Genomic DNA, 16346 nt, shown 5'->3' on the forward strand with positions numbered 1-16346 from the left:
GCTCGAAATTAAACCGGAACAAGTCAATGCTTACGACGGTGACGTCATTCTACGCAAATCCCTATTTGCGAACGACTTACGCAAACGACGTAAAAAATTCAAAATGCGAGGCGGGAACGACGGCCATACTTAACATTGAGTACGCCACCATATAGCAGGGGTAACTATACGCCAGAAAAAGCCGAACGCAAACGACGTAAAAAAAATGCGCCGGACGTACGTTCGTGGATCGCCGTAACTAGCTAATTTGCATACTCGACGCGGAATTAGACGGAAACGCCACCGAAAAAATGCACCTATGATCCGACGGCGTACTAACACGTACGCCTGTCGGATCGATCCCAGATGCCGTCGTATCTTGTTTTGTGGATACAAAACAAAGATACGACGCGGGAAGTTTGAAATTACGTGGCGTATCAATAGATACGCCGGCGTAATTCTTTTGTGGATCTGCTCCAAAATCTTTTATAATTAAAATGCCATCTTTGAGCTCCAGATTTTTGACTTTGTCTAGGTTGAGATGATGTCACCAGTCAGCTGCAGGCTGGAGGAAGAATTCTCAGTCTCCTCTCCCCAGGTGAAAAGACTGTAACATTGTCGCAAGTCACAAGGTGAGAAAGCTGATCTGTGTCATCTCTCGGCCATTACCAGTCAAGGAAGTAGCGAGCGACCTTGGATGATGCCTAAACAAAAATGTAACTGTCCTTCTGGAGAACAAAGCCAATCCGAGCATTGTCCAGGGAAGCACTGTGACCTTGGTAAGGCCCCTTTCACACTTTTTCGTAATATAGTATAACTTTGCATGCATTGAACAGGAAAAAATAGGATTTTTGTACTCACCGTAAAATCCATTTCTCTGAGTTCATAGACGGACACAGCATCCTTTGACAGTAGGGTTATATCCGCTTCCCTACTGTCAAAGGATGCTGTGTCCGTCTATGAACTCAGAGAAATGGATTTTACGGTGAGTACAAAAATCCTATTTTCTGAGCACCTTCTCACCTTTTAAATCTTTAATGGATTTGGGTAGGTGCTGCCTCTTCATCAGCACAGGGAAGGGATCTCTTCCATCATTCTTTTCATGGACCTCTCGGACCTCCACCGTGTCATCCCCCAGGTAGTAATGTATAATGACCGGGCGTGCCTCCCCAAACATGCTGTCCGAGTCATCCCACAGAGAGAAGAAACGCAGCACCTTTCAAGGTAAACAACAGTCAAGAGCCTGAGAGTGCAGGATGTTACTTGTAGCAGCCAATCGCCAAATGTGAGACACGATGGAGGGACACACAGTATGTAGGCAAAGGATACAACCCTGCCATGATCCCGGACCACAAAGAATGAATACACAATTACTTGGCGAAACCCACAAGTGCTTTTATCATCCATACTTTTTCTTTACACTGACTTATCAAATTCAATTTACAGTGACATTAAAGTAGTTCCTGCACTTCCGGAAGTTAGGGGAAGCGCAGATAGATAGATAGATAGAGAGTATAAAAGATAGATAGATAGGGCCAGATCCACGAAGCAGTTACACTGTGGCGTATCTATTGATACGCCGCGTAACTTCTAGTTTGCTCCGGCGTATCTTTGTTTTGTATCCACAAAACAAGATACGCCTGAAGCTGGGCTAGATCCGACTGGCGTACGTCTAGTACGCCGTCGGATCTAAGGTGCATATTTACGCTGGCCGCTAGGTGGCGTTTCCGTAGATTTCCGCGTCGAGTATGCAAATTAGCTAGATACGGCGATCCACGAACGTACGTCCGGCTGGCGCATTTTTTTACGTCATTTCCGTAAGGCTTTCTTCAGCGTATAGTTACCCCTGCTATATGAGGCATACTCGATGTTAAGTATGGCCGTCGTTCCCGCGTCGAATTTTTTAAATTTTACGTCGTTTGCGTAAGTCGTTCGCTTTTAGGGCTTTGCGTAGAATGACGTTCACGTCGTAAGCATTGGCTTGTTGCGGGTTAATTTCGAGCATGCGCACTGGGATACCTCCACGGACGGCGCATGCGCCGTTAAAAAAAAACGTCATTTACGTCGGGTCAAGACGTATTGACATAAAACACGCCCCCATCTCATCCATTTGAATTGCGCGCCCTTACGCCGCTGTAACTTACGGCGGAAATTCTTTCAGGATAAGGAAAATACGCTGTAAGTTACGGCGGCGTAGTGTATCAGATATATGCAACGCCGGACGGAACAATGCGCCAGGCTACGTGGATCTGGCCCATAGATAGATAGATAGAGAGTATAAAAGATAGATAGATAGATAGATAGATAGTATAAAAGATAGAGCGAGAGAGAGTATAAAAGATAGATAGATAGATCGATAGATAGATAGATAGATAGATAGATAGATAGATAGATAGATAGATAGATAGATAGATAGATAGATAGAGTATAAAAGATAGATAGATAGAGTATAAAAGATAGATAGAGAGAGAGAGAGAGAGTATAAAAGATAGACAGATAGACAGACAGACAGACAGACAGTATAATAGACAGACAGACAGACAGATAAAATAACACATAGATAGATAAATACCTTGCGATCCATTGTTAGGAACTGCTTGAGTCTGTCAAAATCAGACGGGGTATTGTAGGTGCGTTGAGGCTGTTTGCGTAGCTCGGTGTAAGGATCAGTAGGGATCCCTTCTATAGGGTTCAGTTCAATGCCTTCACTTTCCAAGAAATCCTGTGTATGAAGATTAATTTGTATAAGAAGAGAATCAGCTGATGTGTGTGTGTGTGTATATATATGTGTGTGTGTTTGTGTATATATGTGTGTGTGTGTGTAATATATATATATATATATGTGTGTGTGTGTGTGTGTGTGTGTATATATGTGTGTGTGTGTGTGTGTGTATATATGTGTGTGTGTGTGTGTGTGTGTGTATATATGTGTGTGTATATATGTGTGTGTGTGTGTGTGTGTGTATATATGTGTGTGTATATATATGTGTGTGTGTGTGTGTGTATATATATGTGTGTGTGTGTATATATATATATGTGTGTGTGTGTGTATATATGTGTGTGTGTGTGTATATATATGTGAATATAGAACCAGCATAAATACTGTACTATAAATCTCTTGTGATAAACTCCTGCACAGAGGCAACAATCTGAGTAAATTTGGAGCTCTATTACATTGCACTGTGTTGTCAATCTACAATTTACAGTAAATGTGCTTACAGGAGGAGAGAGCAGACCAGTGACCTCATCAGCAGGGCAGCCATCACAAATGTTGGGGCCCCATACACAGCTTTAGGCAGGGCCCCCCTGGAGCAGAGAACCGGGGGAGGCCCTCCTCTCTCCTGCTGGGAGATAAGCGCGGGGGGGGCGATTGTGGTAACAAACAAAACAAAAAAGCGTGGGGGAGGGGGGCGGTTGCCCCTGTGGCGAGATGCTAAAGGTGGGAGGGGGGTCAGACAAAAGAAAAAATAATAAAAGAAAAAAAACTGGGTGGGGAAGGGAGGGATAAAATGATGAAATACACCCTTACAGGTGTAATGCCTGTACCCCCCTGATGGCGGTCCTGCTCATCAGTGAGCTGCTTTTTCTTAATCGTCCAATCACAATGGGAGTTGGTGACCAGGTTATATTGCCTGACTTATAAAGTGAGGTCACCAGCCTGCCTACGTTGTGTGGGAAGGGTGTCTGGACCACAGGGAGAGCTACAAGGAGTCCCCTACAATAATAAATGGACATTTACATAATTTTTTCAAAATTTTTTCCCATCTCTGTCTGGAGTTTTGCTATCCTAGCCTGTACCCCATGGGGCCTTTTCCCAGATCTGGGTGCCATTATGTTTTACGCTCCTCTGCATGGTCTGTAGGGTACCTTTGTAAATTGGTCACAGCTGATGATACGAAAGGTCCTTCCATACAACATGATGTTGATGGCCACGTTAAGGTCCCTCCAGTGATAGGGGTCACCGTTGTCATTCTTGGGGTGTCTCTGGCGCTTGATGAACGTTCCCTGAGGTATTCCGGAGTTCTCAACTGGGGGTTCCACCACTGATATGCTGTCATCTTCTAGGTAGTAGTACATACATACTCTGCGCACCCTGTAGTGCTCATCCTGGGAGACGGGGACAGTCTCCTGGAAGTAGCCCTCAAATTTTAACACCTGCAATTAGAAAAAAAAAAGAATAATGTTCTTAGTTTAATGTAAACAGTATTATAAGATAAAAAACAAACAATGCTGTGATAATAAATGTATCCAACCACTTAGTGCAGCGTTTCTCAAGCGTTGACAATTTGTCAGAACACCTGCATGTGAATGTGTGACATCACTCAGGAGGGAGGAGAGAGAGGAGAGCGGGCAGGAATCGGGCATTCCGGACATTCCATCGGCATTGTAGTGACATTCCAGCGGCATTCCAGACATTCCAGCGGCATTGTGGGCATTGCGGGCATTGCAGTGACATTCCAGCAGCTTCCTTGAGCTACTCTGCATGAGGAAAATTACTAAAGATGCCAGTATTGTGCCCACCAGTTTCCTCCTGGCCCCCCTATACTGTTTCCTATTGGCCCCCCTGAACTATACTGTTCCCTCCTGGCTCCCCTATACTGTTTCCTCCTGGCTCCCCTATACTGTTTCCTTCTGGCTCCCCTATACTGTTCCCTCCTGCTCCCCTATACTGTTCCCTCCTGGCTCCCCTATACTGTTCCCTCCTGGCTCCTCTATACTGTTCCCTCCTGGCTCCCCTATACTGTTCCCTCCTGGCTCCTCTATACTGTTCCCTCCTGGCTCCTCTATACTGTTCCCTCCTGGCTCCCCTATACTGTTCCCTCCTGGCTCCCCTATACTGTTCCCTCCTGGCTCCCCTATACTGTTCCCTCCTGGCTCCCCTATACTGTTCCCTCCTGCTCCCCTATACTGTTCCCTCCTGGCTTCCCTATACTGTTCCCTCCTGGCTCCCCTATACTGTTCCCTCCTGGCTCCCCTATACTGTTCCCTCCTGGCTCCCCTATACTGTTCCCTCCTGCTCCCCTATACTGTTCCCTCCTGGCTCCCCTATACTGTTCCCTCCTGGCTCCACTATACTGTTCCCTCCTGGCTCCTCTATACTGTTCCCTCCTGGCTCCCCTATACTGTTCCCTCCTGGCTCCTCTATACTGTTCCCTCCTGGCTCCCCTATACTGTTCCCTCCTGGCTCCCCTATACTGTTCCCTCCTGCTCCCCTATACTGTTCCCTCCTGGCTCCCCTATACTGTTCCCTCCTGGCTCCCCTATACTGTTCCCTCCTGGCTCCCCTATACTGTTCCCTCCTGGCTCCCCTATACTGTTCCCTCCTGCTCCCCTATACTGTTCCCTCCTGGCTCCCCTATACTGTTCCCTCCTGGCTCCACTATACTGTTCCCTCCTGGCTCCTCTATACTGTTCCCTCCTGGCTCCCCTATACTGTTCCCTCCTGGCTCCTCTATACTGTTCCCTCCTGGCTCCCCTATACTGTTCCCTCCTGGCTCCCCTATACTGTTCCCTCCTGGCTCCCCTATACTGTTCCCTCCTGGCTCCACTATACTGTTCCCTCCTGGCTCCTCTATACTGTTCCCTCCTGGCTCCGCTATACTGTTCCCTCCTGGCTCCCCTATACTGTTCCCTCCTGGCTCCCCTATACTGTTCCCTCCTGGCTCCCCTATACTGTTTCCTCCTGGCTCCCCTATACTGTTCCCTCCTGGCTCCTCTTTACTGTTCCATCCTGACTCCACTATACTGTTCCCTCCTGGCTCCCCTATACTGTTACCTCCTGGCTCCCCTATACTGTTCCCTCCTGGCTCCCCTATACTGTTTCCTCCTGGCTCCTCTATACTGTTCCCTCCTCGCTCCCCTATACTGTTCCCTCCTCGCTCCCCTATACTGTTCCCTCCTGGCTCCCCTATACTGTTTCCTCCTGGCTCCCCTATACTGTTCCCTCCTGCTCCCCTATACTGTTCCCTCCTGGCTAACCTATACTGTTCCCTCCTGGCTCCTCTATACTGTTCCCTCCTGGCTCCCTTATACTGTTCCCTCCTGCTCCTCTATACTGTTCCCTCCGTGCTCCCCTATACTGTTCCCTCCTGGCTCCCCTATACTGTTCCCTCCTGGCTCCCCTATACTGTTCCCTCCTGGCTCCCTTATACTGTTCCCTCCTGGCTCCTTTATACTGTTCCCTCCTTGCTCCCCTATACTGTTCCCTCATGGCTCCCTTATACTGTTTCCTCCTGGCTCCCTTATACTGTTTCCTCCTGGCTCTGCTATACTGTTCCCTCCTGGCTCCTTTATACTGTTCCCTCCTGGCTCCCCTATACTGTTTCCTCCTAGCTCCGCTATACTGTTCCCTCCTGGCTCCTTTATACTGTTCCCTCCTGTCTCCTCTATACTGTTCCCTCCTGGCTCCCCTATACTGTTCCCTCCTGGCTCCCCTATACTGTTCCCTCCTGGCTCCCCTATACTGTTCCCTCCTGGCTCCCCTATACTGTTCCCTCCTGGCTCCCGTATACTGTTCCCTCCTGGCTCCTGTATACTGTTCCCTCCTGCCTCCCTTATACTGTTTCCTCCTGGCTCCGCTATACTGTTCCCTCCTGGCTCCTCTATACTGTTCCTGCCTGGCTCCCCTATACTGTTCCCTCCTGGCTCCGCTATACTGTTCCCTCCTGGCTCCCCTATACTGTTCCCTCCTGGCTCCTGTATACTGTTCCCTCCTGGCTCCCTTATACTGTTCCCTCCTGGCTAACCTATACTGTTCCCTCCTGGCTCCTCTATACTGTTCCCTCCTGGCTCCCTTATACTGTTCCCTCCTGCTCCTCTATACTGTTCCCTCCGTGCTCCCCTATACTGTTCCCTCCTGGCTCCCCTATACTGTTCCCTCCTGGCTCCCCTATACTGTTCCCTCCTGGCTCCCTTATACTGTTCCCTCCTGGCTCCTTTATACTGTTCCCTCCTTGCTCCCCTATACTGTTCCCTCATGGCTCCCTTATACTGTTTCCTCCTGGCTCCCTTATACTGTTTCCTCCTGGCTCTGCTATACTGTTCCCTCCTGGCTCCTTTATACTGTTCCCTCCTGGCTCCCCTATACTGTTTCCTCCTAGCTCCGCTATACTGTTCCCTCCTGGCTCCTTTATACTGTTCCCTCCTGTCTCCTCTATACTGTTCCCTCCTGGCTCCCCTATACTGTTCCCTCCTGGCTCCCCTATACTGTTCCCTCCTGGCTCCCCTATACTGTTCCCTCCTGGCTCCCCTATACTGTTCCCTCCTGGCTCCCCTATACTGTTCCCTCCTGGCTCCCGTATACTGTTCCCTCCTGGCTCCTGTATACTGTTCCCTCCTGCCTCCCTTATACTGTTTCCTCCTGGCTCCGCTATACTGTTCCCTCCTGGCTCCTCTATACTGTTCCTGCCTGGCTCCCCTATACTGTTCCCTCCTGGCTCCGCTATACTGTTCCCTCCTGGCTCCCCTATACTGTTCCCTCCTGGCTCCTGTATACTGTTCCCTCCTGGCTCCCTTATACTGTTCCCTCCTGGCTCCCCTATACTGTTCCCTCCTGGCTCCCCTATACTGTTCCCTCTTGGCTCCCCTATACTGTTTCCTCCTGGCTCCGCTATACTGTTCCCTCCTGGCTCCAATATACTGTTCCCTCCTGGCTCCTCTATACTGTTCCCTCTTGGCTCCTCTATACTGTTCCCTCCTGGCTCCTCTATACTGTTCCCTCCTGGCTCCTCTATACTGTTCCCTTCTGGCTCCCCTATACTGTTCCCTACACTATATTGTCAAAAGTATTGGGACACCTGCCTTTACACGCACAAGAACTTTAATGGCATCACAGTCTAAGACCCCTTTCACACTGAGGCATTTCTCAGGCGGTACAGCGGTAAAAATAGCGCTGCTATACCGCCTGAAAAACCCCTGCCCAGCCTTCTCAATGGGAAAGCCCTAGGGCTTTCACACTGAGGCGATGCGCTGGTGGGAGAGAAAAAAATCTCCTGTCAGTAGCATCTTTGGAGCGGTGAGAGGAGCGGTATGTATACCGCTCCTTCCCATTTAAAACAATGGGAAACCGCTGTAATACTGCCCGCAATGCACCTCTGCAGAGGCGCATTGCGGGCGGTATTAACTCTTTATCGGCCGCTAGTGGGGGTTAATACCACACCACTAGCGGCCGAATCCCGCAGCAATTCTGACGGTATATCGCCGCTTTTTTTAGCGGCACTATACTGCTGCCGCGTCTCCCGCTCAATATTGACTTGGCCCACTCTTTGCAGCTATAACTGCTTCAACTCTTCTGGGAAGGCTGTCCAAAAGGTTTAGGAGTGTGTCTATGAGAATGTTTGACCATTCTTCCAGAAGCGCATTGGTGAGGTCAGGCACTGATGTTGAATGAGAAGGCCTGGCTCACATTCTCCACTCTAATTCATTTCAAATGTGTTCTAACGGGTTGAGGTCAGGACTTTGTACAGGCCAGTCAAATTCCTCCACCCCAAACTCGCTCATCCATGTCTTTATATGGAGAATGGTTTGGTACTTGCTGTTCAATATTCAATGTCATGCTCTGGTTTATACAGACTGACTTGTACATTTATAATATATGCAAACCCTAAGAATACTGGTTCTGTCCAGGTAGGGAAATGATTATATAAATAATTACGAGCATAAAATCTGTAAAGAATGTCAATGATATAGTAGCAGACCAATATCTACCTTCTTGTCAAATGCCACGTGTGCCGGAATGAAGGTAGACGATGGGGCTTGCTTTGCTTGGCCATAGGTCAGTGTTGGTCTCTTATTAGCCAGCTCATCCAGTTCAGCCTGTGACAGCTGGTTCACTGTGATTGGGTCTCGCCCGATCCCCACTGTTGGAAGCACCGGTCGACTAAATCCATCCCGATAGGTCAGCGTCTGAGAGCGTTGGAAAGCCGATTTCTGAAATACTCAAAAGAATAACATATATTAGATTTTTTGAGATAACATACACAAAAGACTGTCACTCTGAAATAATATACGGCCAAGTATACAGTATATATACAGTATCTCACAAAAGTAAGTACACCCCTCACATTTTTGTAAATATTTTATTCTATCTTTTCATGTGACAACACTGAAGAAATGACACTTTGCTACAATGTAAAGTAGTGAGTGTACAGCTTGTATAACAGTGTAAATTTGCTATCCCCTCAAAATAACTCAACATACAGCCATTAATGTCTAAACCGCTAGCAACAAAAGTGAGTACATCCCTAAGTGAAAATGTCCAAATTGGGTCCAATTAGCCATTTTGCGTCCCCGGTGTCATGTGACTTGTTAGTGTTACAAAGTCTCAGGTGTGAATTGGGAGCAGGTGTGTTAAATTTGGTGTTAGCGCTCTCAATCTCTCATACTGGTCACTGGAAGTTTAACACGGCACCTCATGGCAAAGAACTCTCTGAGAATCTGAAAAAATAATTGTTGCTCTACATGAAGGTGGCCTGTGCTATAAGAAGATTGCCAAGACCCTAAAACTGAGCTGCAGAATGGTGACCAAGACCATACAGCGGTTTAACAGGACAGGTTCCACTCAGAACAGGCCTCGCCATGGTCAACCAAAGAAGTTGAGTGCACGTCCTCAGCATCATATATCCAGAGGTTGTCTTTGGGAAATAGACGTATGAGTGCTGCCAGCATAGCTGTAGAGGTTGAAGGGGAGGGGGGTCAGCCTGTCAGTGCGAGACCATACGCCGCACACTGCATCAAATTGGTCTGCATGGCTGTCATCCCAGAAGGAAGCCTCTTCTAAAGATGATGCACAAGAAAAGCCCGCAAACAGTTTGCTGAAGACAAGCAGACTAAGGACATGGATTACTGGAACTACGTCCTGTGGTCTGATGAGACCAAGGCCGGGTACTCACGACCAAACATGTATGGTGAAAGCGGTCCGTCGGACCGTTTTCACCATACATGTCTGCCAGAGGGCTTCTGTACGATGGTTGTACACACCATCGTACAGAAGTCCGCGCGTAAACAATACGCGGGGCGTGTCCGCGGTGTCGCCGCGTCGATGACGCGGTGTCGCCGCGACAATGACGCGGCGACGTGGGCGGCCCGCCTTTAAAATGCTTCCACGCATGCGTCGAAGTCATTCGACGCATGCGAGGGACGGCGGGCGCCTGGACATGTACGGTAGGTCTGTACTGACGACCGTACATGTCCGAGCGGGCAGAATTCCAGCGGACTGTTTTAAAACAAGTCCAGGAATATTTGTCTGCTGGGAAAAGGCCCGGCGGGCAAATGTTTGCTGGAATTCGGCCCGCTCGCGCCCACACACGACCAAACATGTCTGCTGAAACTGGCCTGCGGGCCAGTTTCAGCAGACATGTTTGCTCGTGAGTATGGGGCCCAAGATGAACTTATTTGTTTCAGATGGAGACAAACGTGTGTGGGGACAACCAGGTGAGGAGTACAAAGACTCTCTCTTTCCAGTCCAGCGTTTGGCAGTGCAATTTTTGCTGTGATTTTAGCGCAATGTGTCACTCTACAATTGCAGAAAAATCGCACTGCATTTGGGGTTCCATTAAGAAATAGCGTGTTTTGCCACAATTCTGGAATTTCTTGTGAATAGAGCAGCCCATTCCAAATGCCCCTGCCCTTGGTCGAACCTGTAGCTGTGAGCCAAGCCTTAGGGTTACAGTTCCAAAAAGGCTTAACATGGAGGCGTATAGGGAAGGTTAGTTTTAGGGTTATAGGGAGGGTTAGTGTTAGGGTTATAGGGAGGGTTAGTGTTTGGGTTATAGGAAGGGTTAGTGTTAGTGTTATAGGGAGGGTTAGTGTTAGGGTTATAGGAAGGGCTAGTGTTTGGGATATAGGGAGGGTTAGTGTTATAGGAAGAGTTAATGTTAGGGATATAGGAAGGGCTAGTGTTTGGGATATAGGAAGGGCTAGTGTTTGGGAAATAGGAAGGGCTAGTGTTTGGGATATAGGTAAAGTTGGTGTTAGTGTTATAGGGAGAGTTAGTGTTAGGGTTATAGGGAGGGTTAGTGTTAGGGTTATAGGGAGGGTTAGTGTTTGGGTTATAGGAAGGGTTAGTGTTAGGGTTATAGGGAGGGTTAGTGTTAGGGTTATAGGGAGGGTTAGTGTTAGGGTTATAGGGAGGGTTAGTGTTAGGGTTATAGGGAGGGTTAGTGTTTGGGTTATAGGAAGGGTTAGTGTTAGGGTTATAGGGAGGGTTAGTGTTAGGGTTATAGGAAGGGTTAGTGTTAGGGTTATAGGGAGGGTTAGTGTTAGTGTTATAGGGAGGGTTAGTGTTAGTGTTATAGGGAGGGTTAGTGTTAGTGTTATAGGGAGGGTTAGTGTTGGGGATATAGGGAGGGTTAGTGTTGGGGATATAGGGAGGGTTAGTGTTGGGGTTGTAGGAAGGGTTAGTGTTAGGGATATAAGGAGGATTTGTGTTGGGGATTTAGGGAGGGTTAGTGTTGGGGATATAGGGAGGGTTAGTGTTAGGGATATAGGGAGGGTTAGTGTTGGGGTTGTAGGAAGGGTTAGTGTTAGGGATATAAGGAGGATTTGTGTTGGGGATTTAGGGAGGGTTAGTGTTGGGGATATAGGGAGGGTTAGTGTTAGGGATATAAGGAGGACTTGTGTTGGGGATTTAGGGAGGGTTAGTGTTGGGGATATAGGAAGGGTTAGTGTTGGGGATATAGGGAGGGTTAGTGTTGGGGTTATAGGAAGGGTTAGTGTTAGGGATATAAGGAGGATTTGTGTTGGGGATTTAGGGAGGGTTAGTGTTGGGGATATAGGAAGGGTTAGTGTTGGGGTTATAGGAAGGGTTAGTGTTGGGGATATAGGGAGGATTTGTGTTGGGGATTTAGGGAGGGTTAGTGTTAGGGATATAAGGAGGATTTGTGTTGGGGATATAGGAAGGGTTAGTGTTGGGGTTATAGGGAGGGTTAGTGTTGGGGTTATAGGAAGGGTTAGTGTTAGGGATATAAGGAGGATTTGTGTTGGGGATTTAGGGAGGGTTAGTGTTGGGGATATAGGGAGGGTTAGTGTTGGGGATATAAGGAGGGTTAGTGTTGGGGTTATAGGCAGAGGCGTTGCTAGGGGGGTGCGGGCCGCCCCGGGTGACACCCACTAGAGGGGTGACACCATCCCGATTTAAAAATCGGCGATGAGCGCCGCGGAATTGGAGCGCCGAGCGCCGCGGTACAATAGGAGGGGGGTTGCGGGGTGACACCGCAGCACCATCCATCCCCTCCTCTCACAGCCACGGGCTGTTAGCGGTGGTCGGCACACAGGCACAGCCCCCTCCTCTCTGTTTGTGTGTACAGAGGGGGAGGGGCCGAGGGGACCTTCTGTCCATGTGCCGTGGCGCTGCCTGCGATGATCTGAGGTGTTTGCACTTGGAGGGATTTCACTGAAGGGGTGGGGGGATGTACTAAGGGGGTGTTTGCACTGAGGGGGTTTTCACTAAGGGGGGTTTGCACTGAGGGGGGTTTGTACTAAGGGGGGGTGTTTGCCCCGGGTGGGTTGCACTGAGGGGGGGATTTGCACTGAGGGGGGGTTGCACTGAGGGGGGGGTGTCTGCACTGAAGGGGGGTCTGTGTAACATGCAGGGGTCCAGAGGTGCAGGTGGCTGTGTAATGTAAAAGGGGTGCAGTGATGCAGGGTGCTGTGTAATGTAAAGGGGTGCAGAGGGCTGTGAAGTGTAAAGGGGTCCAGTGATGCAGGGGGCTATGAAATGTAAAGGGGTCCTGTGATGCAGGGTGCTGTGTAATGTAAAGGGGTGCAGAGGTGCAGGGTGCTGTGTAATGTAAAAGGGTCCAGAGGTGAAGGGGGCTGTGAGATGTAAAGGGGTCCAGTGATACAGGGTGCTGTGTAATTTTAAAGGGGTCCAGTGATGCAGGGTACTGTGTAATGTAAAAGGGTCCAGAGGTGAAGGGGGCTGTGAGATGTAAAGGGGTCCAGTGATACAGTGTCCTGTGTAATTTTAAAGGGGTCCAGTGATGCAGGGTACTGTGTAATTTTAAAGGGGTCCAGTGATGCAGGGGGCTGTGTAATGTAAAGAGGTCCAGAGTGGCAGGGTGCTGTGTAATGTAAAGGGGTCCAGTGATGCAGGGTGCTGTGTAATGTAAAGGGGTCCAGAGGTGCAGGGTACTGTGTAATGTAAAGGGGTCCAGTGATACAGGGTGCTGTGTAATTCTAAAGGGGTCCAGTGATGCAGGGTACTGTGTAATTTTAAAGGGGTCCAGTGATGCAGGGGGCTGTGTAATGTAAAGAGGTCCAGAGGTGCAGGGTGCTGTGTAATGTAAAAGGGTCCAGAGGTGAAGGGGGCTGTGAGATGTAAAGGGGTCCAGTGATACAGGGTGCTGTGTAATTTGAAAGGGGTCCAGTGATGCAAGGGGGCTGTTTAATGTAAAGGGGTCCAGTGATGCAGGGGGCTGTGTAATGTAAAGGGGTCCAGTGATGCAGGGGGCTGTGTAATGTAAAGAGGTCCAGAGTGGCAGGGTGCTGTGTAATGTAAAGGGGTCCAGTGATGCAGGGTGCTGTGTAATGTAAAGGGTTCCAGAGGTGCAGGGTACTGTGTAATGTAAAGGGGTCCAGTGATACAGGGTGCTGTGTAATTCTAAAGGGGTCCAGTGATGCAGGGTACTGTGTAATTTTAAAGGGGTCCAGTGATGCAGGGGGCTGTGTAATGTAAAGAGGTCCAGAGTGGCAGGGTGCTGTGTAATGTAAAGGGGTCCAGTGATGCAGGGTGCTGTGTAATGTAAAGGGGTCCAGAGGTGCAGGGTACTGTGTAATGTAAAGGGGTCCAGTGATACAGGGTGCTGTGTAATTCTAAAGGGGTCCAGTGATGCAGGGTACTGTGTAATTTTAAAGGGGTCCAGTGATGCAGGGGGCTGTGTAATGTAAAGAGGTCCAGAGGTGCAGGGTGCTGTGTAATGTAAAAGGGTCCAGAGGTGAAGGGGGCTGTGAGATGTAAAGGGGTCCAGTGATACAGGGTGCTGTGTAATTTGAAAGGGGTCCAGTGATGCAGGGTGCTGTGTAATGTAAAGGGGTCCAGAGGTGCAGGGTACTGTGTAATGTAAAGGGGTCCAGTGATACAGGGTGCTGTGTAATTCTAAAGGGGTCCAGTGATGCAGGGTACTGTGTAATTTTAAAGGGGTCCAGTGATGCAGGGGGCTGTGTAATATAAAGAGGTCCAGAGGTGCAGGGTGCTGTGTAATGTAAAAGGGTCCAGAGGTGAAGGGGGCTGTGAGATGTAAAGGGGTCCAGTGATACAGGGTGCTGTGTAATTTGAAAGGGGTCCAGTGATGCAGGGGGCTGTGTAATGTAAAGGGGTCCAGTGATGCAGGGGGCTGTGTAATGTAAAGGGGTCCATTGATGTAGGGGGCTGTGTAATGTAAAGGGGTCCAGAGGTGCAGTTGTGGAGAGGGGGTACACAGTAGTAACAAAAAGATATTGAAGGATGCAGAGGTATGCACAGTGGGGTGTTTTTACATTTTAACGTGGGGGGGTGCCAGATATTGGATCCGCCCCGGGTGCCAAATGCTCTAGGTACGCCCCTGGCCTATAGGCTCCTGAGATGTGAATTCCGGTCCTGGAGAAAGAGAGGTGGGGGGAGGGGACAAAGACAAATGGAGAGAAAGAAGAAGGGATAGAATGCACAAGAAAGATGGATAGGGAGAGAGAGAAAAGGGGAAGAAAGGAGAACAGACGGCAAACAGTAGGGTAAAAAATATTTGAATTTTTTTATTGGGGGGGGGGGGGGGGTGACACCATATTTTACCGCACCAGGTGACACCACCCCTAGTGATGACGCCACTGGTTAAAGGAAGGGTTAGTGTTAGGGATATAAGGAGGATTTGTGTTGGGGATTTAGAGAGGGTAAGTGTTGTGGTCATAGGAAGGGTTAGTGTGAAGGTTTCCCCTTGTTATTTTGTGTGGGCGATTCTAAGTACGATTCACTTCAATGGGCTGCCCTATTTGTTGCCCAAAAGAAGCCCCTGCTCATCTCTGGGCGACAAGCTTCACGCTGTTTTTTAAAGGCGCATTTTGCGTGATTTCAGCACGATTCTGTTGTGTGCGGCAGTTGCAGAAAAGTCGCACCGTGTTTGGAGTGCCACGATGGCCATGCAATTTGGAATCACCAAGTGTGAATAGGGCCTAAAAATGAACGTAGTGTCTAATTTTCATGTACAAGGCAGATTTTCAGGTATTAAGTTACTTACATTCTTCAACAACAGCAAAAAAAAAAAAAGAAACAATTCATTATTAAAAAATAAAGAAAAAAAAGACAAAAAGAAAAAACTTTTTTTATAGTTGCCCATAGTGACCAAACTCCATCACCTTCTGGAGCAATAGGGAAACACATGACTGTGGGTGACACAGACGCCTCTCCTTCATGTTTTGGGGTACAAATAGGCAATAGCACAATGTGCCGGCTGCAATCCAAGAGCTAAAGAGTACCGGTATTTATACAGACCCATCAGATGGGAAAAGAGGGACAGCCGGAGACGGAGGAATTCGGGTACAAGAGACGAGCGACAGCAAAGTACTTATATACAAATGTATCATTGGGTCTATAATTAGTACAGATCCTATTTGTAGGGCGTGGAATATTTGATTTTAGTTTTGTTACATATGACCCTCATCTAATGTATAGGAGATAGTCGGGAAAGAGGGTGACATTGAGATGTGGTATAAGAAGAGATATACAAGCTGTATATAAGAGGGAGCCGTGTGTGGCAGACCCTCTGCATATGGCACAGGCAAAGGGGTGACTTACCGTTGGGTCTCGGTAGGTGTTCCCAGGCAGGAATGGCAGCCCATGGACAGGGTGGGAGGACATGGTCTCTGGGTGACTCTCTTACACAGTTACTCTCCAGCTTGCTGTGTCTCCAAGCAGCATCCAGACTCTGGTCTCCATGGGAACAGTAAACAGACTGGCCGGACACGCCCCCTGGTGCTGACGGACAGCTGAGAATGCTTCATGTTATCCTCTATACAGGATGTAATGATGTATTTCCTCCACCGCAATCCTTAACCACTTCATTACCACCCAACAAGGCTGACTCACGTGTTTCTTGTTTTTGCTGATATGCACACAAAAAAGACAAGGGGCTAGATTCAGATAGCCCGCCGTAACTTTGTGCGGGCGTAGTGTATCTCAGATACGCTACGCCGCCGTAACTTAGTGAGGCAGGTTCTGTATTCACTAAGAACCTGCGCCCTAAGTTATGGCGGCGTAGCGTAAATCTGCCGGCGTAAGCGCGTCTAATTCAAATTGTGAAGAGGTGGGCGTGTTTTAATGGAAATAAAACATGACCCCACGTAAATGAAGTTTTTGACTAACGGCGCATGCGCCGTCCGTGAACGTAACCCAGTGCGCA

The 16346-nt window shown here is 48.6% G+C and overlaps 1 protein-coding gene across 1 annotated transcript in view; it reads right to left on the reverse strand.

The window, feature by feature from the left end:
* Positions 1 to 15887, reverse strand: part of EFHC1 (EF-hand domain containing 1) — a 30318-nt gene extending 14431 nt beyond the window's left edge. The window contains exons 1-5 of the mRNA XM_040348343.1: positions 15743 to 15887; positions 8686 to 8907; positions 3847 to 4134; positions 2552 to 2701; positions 1003 to 1195 (exon numbers count right to left, since the gene is read on the reverse strand). Of these exons, the coding sequence (XP_040204277.1) occupies positions 1003 to 1195; positions 2552 to 2701; positions 3847 to 4134; positions 8686 to 8907; positions 15743 to 15805 (916 nt within the window). The 5' untranslated portion in view covers positions 15806 to 15887. The remainder of the gene's footprint in view (positions 1 to 1002; positions 1196 to 2551; positions 2702 to 3846; positions 4135 to 8685; positions 8908 to 15742) is intronic.
* Between the last annotated feature and the right edge of the window lie 459 nt (positions 15888 to 16346).

The sequence above is a fragment of the Rana temporaria genome, chromosome 4 (genome assembly GCF_905171775.1).
Source record: "Rana temporaria chromosome 4, aRanTem1.1, whole genome shotgun sequence".
Classification (NCBI taxonomy): domain Eukaryota; kingdom Metazoa; phylum Chordata; class Amphibia; order Anura; family Ranidae; genus Rana; species Rana temporaria.